We start from the raw sequence: 7,415 nt of genomic DNA, 5'->3' as shown, positions 1-7,415 counted from the left end.
AGTTCCAGTCTGAAAGTGTACGTGGAGCATTGCGAATATACTCTGTGCTGTCTGTCTTTACCTTTATCCAGCAGCTTTCTCCTCACTGCAGAGCAAGTGTAGCATAGTAGTTAGAATATCCACCTAGGACTGAGGAGATCAGGTTCCTTTCCTTTTATTAATAAACTCCTTTGACCAAAGGTCTTAAGAATGGGAGACCAGGCTCAGATACCCACACAGCCTTGAAGCTTGCTGTGTGACCTTAGACCAACCTTTGTCTCTCAGCCTAACCTAACTCACAGAGTTGTTGTTCTGGTAAAATGGAAGAATTGAGGACACTAGCCCTATACACAAGTTACAAATGACACATGTACAATCTGCACAGTGTACACTTGATATAGTCTTTACACACATGTTGAGTAATTCTCATGCTACCTTCAATGCACGTATAATTGAATGTGTGATTGAAAACCAACATTTATCCACATACTGGTTCCCGGTTTGATTCGTAAAGTGAACATACATTGGCTCTTTCTTACAAAGAGATGTATGTGTGTTCACCATAATGTGTGAACATGGTTTGTGTACAGCAGCCTGAGCTACTTAGGTAGGATAAAAATGTAACGGACAGATAAACATAACAGTACATGATGAATAATAGATTTTCTCTCCCTAGATGTTTTCTGAATTTTATTCAGTAGTACATTTTTGACTCATTTACTGCCAATCCTTACTTTTTGTTTTAAGACTATGAGGAATTTCAGACAGGCGATATCTCCCGGTAGGGAACCGGTTCTCAAACGGGTTCTGGTCTGTCATTTCAGGCATAACCCGTTTGAGAATCGGTTCCCTACCGGAATGTATTTGCCATTTCATACACAAAAGCTTCTGTCCCGTTTAGGAACCGGGACTGAAGCGTTTTACCTGTCAACCGCTTCCGAGTAGTCTTCAGTTCCCTCTCCCGGTTCTGTTACGCTTTTTTCCCGCTGTTTTTCGCCTGCGCTGGCTTTTTTTTTTTTTTTGAACGTTCAATTTATAGCGTTATAGCGATGTAACGCTATACCGGAACTTCAAACTGCACTGGGATCACTATTGCGATCGTTTGGAGTTCCGGTATAGCGTTTTATCGCTATAACGCTATAAATCGAACTTTTAAAAAAAATCAATCACCTGCACGGGAAGAAAACGGCGGGAAAACAAAGCGGTGCAAGTCTGAAATGCCAAACTGCTTCTGATCCGGCTCATTTCCGGTAGGGGCAAGCCATATGTGAAATGGCAGCCCTGTACTGGTTCACTTCAAAACGGATGATTACCGTCTTGAAACCGGATGAAACTGGGTAATGTGAAATTCCCCTTTGTTTTGGTTTTGAACTTTGGATGCCATGCAGTTCCCTACTTTACAACTTCTGTGCAGAAATACATGATCAGTCATATTTACCAAACCAGCACTACCATATCTCCTACAGAGACTGTGTCCCTATCTTTGTCTAATGTACACAAACATATAACCCAAGGATTGTTCAGTGGCTACAATGCACTAGGGATATGATTTTTTTTCAGAGACTGTCCAGAAAAGTCCTTTGATTGAGCTAGTTATGAGCCATCCATATTTAAACAACCTGTCCTTTTCATGTTGATCACTAGGTGGAGTTCTTACTGAAGAATAGAAAGTACTGAATAACAACCTGAAACAGGGACAGAAGATAAATTCTGTCCAATAAAAAAGTATAATGGCTTGTGTTAGATCGCACTAACAAAGGACTCTTAGAGTGATTCAGCAAGTGATTCAGCTTTATTGGAAGTAACGAACAAGCACTCAACTCAGTAAGAAACCAGAACAGAAAACAGTGGGAGCTTATGCTCCTTTTAAACATAACCGGGCTAATGTAGCCACGCCTATTTACAATTAACAACCAATGAGATTGCTTAGTTAAGGACCAATGGGAGTCTTTCCCTCCTAGGGAATGGTATCGTTCTGATTGGTCGCTGTTACGAAGCGACCAATAGGAAGTTCGCTCAGAGGAGCCCTGGTCTGGCTCGAAGCTTAACATAGGAGTCCTATGAGGTGATTCATGTAATCGTTTCAATACATTACAATTCCTCCCCCCTAAGTTAAGTCATCATCCATTTGTTTTATTATTTACATACATTCAAGTCATGCTGTTGTACATCAACTGTTCCAAAATACTTTATTACAATCGTAGTCTTTTAGATAAGTCGGCATCTGCCGCGTACGCTGAGACCTGCGAAGCGGTGCAGGCTCTATGGGCACACAAGGTTGTGAGTCACTGTGGGGTTCACTACAGCCTGGTTCAGGCACAAACTTTACTGGGGTTTCAGCCCCGCACCCAGGGGTCTGCCCTGACTCGGGGACAGTACCGGGCCTTTCGGTACTCACCGCCTGCTCTGGGGGTCTCCACTCAACATCAGGGAATTCAGCCGTCGGAGAAGAGGAAAGCACCCAGCCTTTGGCTCCAGTCACCTTCGTTCATTTTCCCTAGGGCCTCTTTTGCCGTCCTTACCATCCGTTCGGCCTGGCCATTAGATGCCGGATGGAAGGGGGCCGAAGTCATTTGGCGGATGCCATTACTCGTGAGGAACTGCTTAAACTCCTCAGAGACAAATTGAGGCCCGTTGTCACTGACGAGGACGTCAGGCAACCCGTGCGTGGCGAAAAGATGGCGGAGCGCATGGATCACGGCTAGTGAAGTGGTTGTTTTCATGCGCACAACCTCTAACCATTTAGACATTGCATCCACTACTATGAGAAACATGTTCCCCTGGAACGGGCCAGCGAAATCCAGATGCAATCTGGCCCAGGGTTTCCCTGAAGACTCCCACCTCTGAGGCGGAGCTTGTGGGGGTTCCGGCCTGACTTGCTGACACTGGGAACACACGCGAACCCAATCCTCAATCTCTTTATCCAGCCCAGGCCACCAGACATACCCCCTGGCCAACGCTTTGGTGTGCACCATTCCAGGGTGCCCCTCGTGCAGAGATTCTAGAACTCTGTTCCTGAGCTTGTCAGGGACCACCACCCTGTTGCCCCATAAAACACAGCCCTTAGAAATGGACAGTTCACTTTGGCGGCATTTGTAGGGTCCAAATTCAGGTTCAACACTCCCAACTGGCCACCCCCTCCAAACCCAGTTTAAAACACGGGACAGCACGCTATCTTTAGCCGTGTGTGCAGCAATGTCCCTGGACGATACAGGAGCCTGAGGGAGTTCGTCCAGTGCCAAGACCTCACAAGCAGGAGCAGGGTCGGGTCCCGCACAGGGCAATGGGCAGCGGCTGAGGGCGTCCGCATGTCCGATTGCCTTCCCAGGCCGGTGTTCAAGGTCATAATCGTACGCCTGCAAAAAGAGCGCCCATCTAAGCATGCGCGGGGACATGATATTCGGCAGTTGCTTATCGGGTGCAAAAATCCCCAGTAGCGGCTTTTGGTCAGTGACCAGCAAAAATCGCCTGCCAAAAATAAAGTCATGGAACTTTTTGACAGCCGCTACTAAAGCCAGACCCTCCTTGTCAATCTGGGCATAGTTCCTTTCTGCCTCAGAAAGAGATCTTGAGTAAAAAGCGATTGGCGCCTCGCTCCCATCAGGCATCAGGTGGCTCAAAACCGCGCCAATTCCAAACGGTGAAGCGTCCGCAGCTAACACCAGGAGCTTCTGGTCATCATAATGCGTCAGCACGTCATTAGACACCAACAGCTCCTTAACCCCCACGAAAGCCCTTTCTTCGGCCTGTCCCCACTTCCATTTCGCCTCCTTATGCAAAAGTGCGTGCAAAGGGGCCGCCACTGATGCCTTATGCGGTAAAAACGCATGATAAAAATTGAGGAGTCCTAAAAATGATTGGAGCTCCTTCTTACTCACCGGCCTGGGGGCGTCTCGGATTGCAGTCACCTTGTCAGTAGTGGGGTGCACCCCGTCTGCATCAATCCTGAACCCCAAGAACTCTACACTGCTAACTCCCAGTGTACATTTTGAACGTTTTACTCTGAGCCCAGCGTTTTGGAAACGCTTCAAGACCTCCTTCACCCGGTCCATCAACTCATTTTCAGACCTCCCCGCAATTAACACGTCGTCGAAGTAGGGCACCGTCCCTGGTACCCCCCTCAAGAGTTGCTCCATCAGGCCCTGAAAGATGCCGGGCGCCACATTTACCCCGAACTGTAGGCGATTCACCTTAAAAGCCCCCCTATGGGTAACAATAGTCTGAGCCTCTGCAGCCTCAGGAGTGACAGGCAACTGCTGGTATGCCTGTGCCAAGTCTAATTTGGCAAAGATCTTTCCGCCCCCCAATGAAGCCAGGATGTGGCTAATAACCGGGACGGGATAGGAGTGTTGTTGTAACGCCTTGTTAAGGGTGCATTTATAGTCTGCGCATAAGCGTATGGACCCATCAGGCTTAACTGGTGTTACTATAGGCGTCTCCCACTTGCTGTGAGGAACAGGTTCCAAAATTCCTTGTTCCACGAGTTTATCAATTTCCCTCTCTACTTTAGGCCTGAGGGGAATTGGAACCTTCCGATATTTCAGTCTGATCGGCTTTACAGATGGGTCAAGTTCAAAAGCAACCGGGGGCCCTTTGTACCGCCCCAGACCCTCTGCAAACACATCAGGGAACAGGTCATACATCATATCCCATTTATTCTCAAGCAATTTGTTAATCCCTGAAATACCAATGCCCAATGGCTCAAACCAGTCCAACCCCAGCAGGTTGACCCGGTCTCCCTCAGCAATAAGACATGACAGTTTAACACATTTCCCCTTATACTCAACATGTACAGTGTCTCTTCCGGCCAGGGGAATCCGGTTGCCCTGGAAGTCGGACACTCTGGTCTCCGCAGGCTGGAGCCGCCGTCTGCTTCTGGTCGGAAACAGCTGTTGCCAGGATGCTGCAGAAATCACCGTTACAGAAGAGCCGGAGTCCACCTCCATAGTGCATGGTCTGCCGTCGAGGAGTGGGGTCACGGTGATCTTCCCTTGGCAACTGGTGCGGTTTACAGCCGATGCGCTTGTCCGGGTCGTTGTAGTCTGGCAGCTTGCTTCCGATGCCGGGAAACGCTGCTTGCTGCTTCGGGAATTTGCGGGGGTATTCCTTTGTGCCGACCTGCTGGTAGGTGAGGGATCCTTCCGTGCCGATCTGCAGACTCTGGCCTGATGACCACGCCGTCCACAGGCTCTGCAGTCGACATCCCGGGCCCAACAGGAGTCGCGCTGGTGTTTCCCGCCACAACCGGAGCAAGGCTTGACGTTGGTAGTCTTCGCTGGGGTCCGCTTGCCTCGAACCGCGTTGACGTCATCGTCTGCTTCCTCGCTCTCGCTGTCCCGCTGCGAGTGGACGCTGTGCTCTGCCATCCGCTGGCGGACCTCCTTCGTGGACCTATCCGCTGCTTCTGCGGCCAAGGCCTCTTCGTAGGCCACTGCCCAGGTCAGAGTGGTACGGGCGAACAGCCTTTGTTGTAGCTTCTCGTCTCTGAGGCCGCACACAAGACGGTCTCGGAGGGCTTCTTCCACGTCATGGAAGTTGCACGGCCGTGCGGCTTTGCGAAGGGCCGCCACGAAATCCGCGATGGTCTCGCCTCCGGCCTGGCTCCGCTTGTAAAACGCGTGCCGGCAGGCGATCTCCGACGGTTGTGGAGAATAGTGAGCCTTAAGCTTCTCAGTGATGTCAGCGTAGGTGACAGACTTTATATTAGTTGGGGCCACCAACGACCTGGCTATGTCGAAGGTCCCCTTCCCGCAGGAACTCAGGAGGCACGCCCGTTTCTTGGCCTCGTCTGTAATGTCGTGTGTCTCCAGATGGAACTCGAACCTGGATAGGTATGAGTCCAGTCTTCTGAGGAAGGTTCGAAGCACTCGAACTTCTGGCTTCCAGCCATCGTGGGAGACTTGGGCACCGGAGCTGGTGGCGCCTCCGCCGGATCGGCTGCTGTGCTCTGCTCGCTTTCTTCCGAGTCCGAAGTGTGGATGTCCGCAGGGCTGCCTACCTGCTCTAACATCCCATCCTCGTCGCCAATTGTTAGATCGCACTAACAAAGGACTCTTAGAGTGATTCAGCAAGTGATTCAGCTTTATTGGAAGTAACGAACAAGCACTCAACTCAGTAAGAAACCAGAACAGAAAACAGTGGGAGCTTATGCTCCTTTTAAACATAACCGGGCTAATGTAGCCACGCCTATTTACAATTAACAACCAATGAGATTGCTTAGTTAAGGACCAATGGGAGTCTTTCCCTCCTAGGGAATGGTATCGTTCTGATTGGTCGCTGTTACGAAGCGACCAATAGGAAGTTCGCTCAGAGGAGCCCTGGTCTGGCTCGAAGCTTAACATAGGAGTCCTATGAGGTGATTCATGTAATTGTTTCAATACATTACAGCTTGGATCCTGTGGCATTGTTTCCTTTGTGTTTCTCGCTGGCTGCTACCACGGTGTTTTTTTGCAGTCGAGCTTCCTTCCTCTGCTGCTAGCACTCCTGCTTGTGCCAGCGTCTCTTGAAAAACATTGATCTTACACATGTGGAAGTGCTCGTGGTGAAGGGAGCAAAGCACAGTGGAGAAAAGCCTCCTCAGTGGCTGGAGAAAAGGGTGAGGGGAACAATGTCATAGGATCCAAACCCTAAAACGTATGTTCACAATCCAAACCTACTGTCAGTATGGCTTTTCTATAATACATCGAATTACAAGCAAGCACACAGCATTCCTCTTATTCTAAAGGCATTTTAACAAGTGCTGACAGTAATCACGGCATCACTAATGCTTTGTAGTGTCCCTGCACTATGTTTGAAGAGTGACTTGGCCCACCCACCCTATCTTGCTCCCCTGTTTCCTTTTGCTGTTGGGAGGTGGGCTGGCTCCATTCAACAGGCAGAGATCATAACCAAAACATTACAATTAACAATAAAGTGCTTCCATTGTCAAGATGGTCTTAAGTTGTTATAGTAGTATCTTCCAGCAACCCCAATTGGGGTATCATTGTCCAATAGGTAGTCCGACCCAGTCCGCTGTTCTCATTGTCGCATAGTTCTTATTACTGCTAAGTTTCCAAGGGCACTCCCGACCTCGATGGTATTGCCACCGTTGGTGGTGGTGGTAACAGCGGCAGCCCCTACGTGAAAGCCTGGTGGAAGAGCTCTGTCTTGCAGGCCCTGCGGAACTGCATAAGGTCCCACAGGGCCCTGATCTCCTCCGGGAGCTCATTCCACCAGGTAGGGGCCGCCATTGAGAAAGATTGTCGCAGCAAACTTTACCTCTCGGGGACCCAGCACCACCAACCGGTTCTGGGTCCCCGACCGAAGTGCTCTTGGGGGTATATACGGGGAAAGGCGGTCCCTCAGGTAGGTCGGACCCAGGCCATATAGGGCTTTAAAGGTGAGTACCAGCACTTTGAAGTGGACTCGGCATGCTATTGGCAGCCAGTGCAGCGCCT

At 49.7% G+C, this 7,415-nt stretch overlaps 1 protein-coding gene across 1 annotated transcript; it reads right to left on the bottom strand.

Moving 5' to 3' along the window:
- Positions 1-2,507: 2,507 nt before the first annotated feature.
- On the bottom strand, positions 2,508-4,733 carry LOC107115847 (uncharacterized protein K02A2.6-like; the record flags this gene model as incomplete). Its single annotated transcript, XM_015417611.1, has 3 exons — positions 2,508-3,120; positions 3,280-3,749; positions 3,858-4,733. Coding segments are annotated over 3 exons (1,959 nt in total), but the record flags the coding sequence as incomplete, so codon positions are not given.
- Positions 4,734-7,415: the final 2,682 nt, after the last annotated feature.

Source organism: Gekko japonicus, unplaced genomic scaffold (assembly GCF_001447785.1).
Source record: "Gekko japonicus isolate JY-2015 unplaced genomic scaffold, Gekko_japonicus_V1.1 scaffold18, whole genome shotgun sequence".
NCBI lineage: Eukaryota > Metazoa > Chordata > Lepidosauria > Squamata > Gekkonidae > Gekko > Gekko japonicus.
This window is presented reverse-complemented; position numbering and strand designations above follow the sequence as displayed.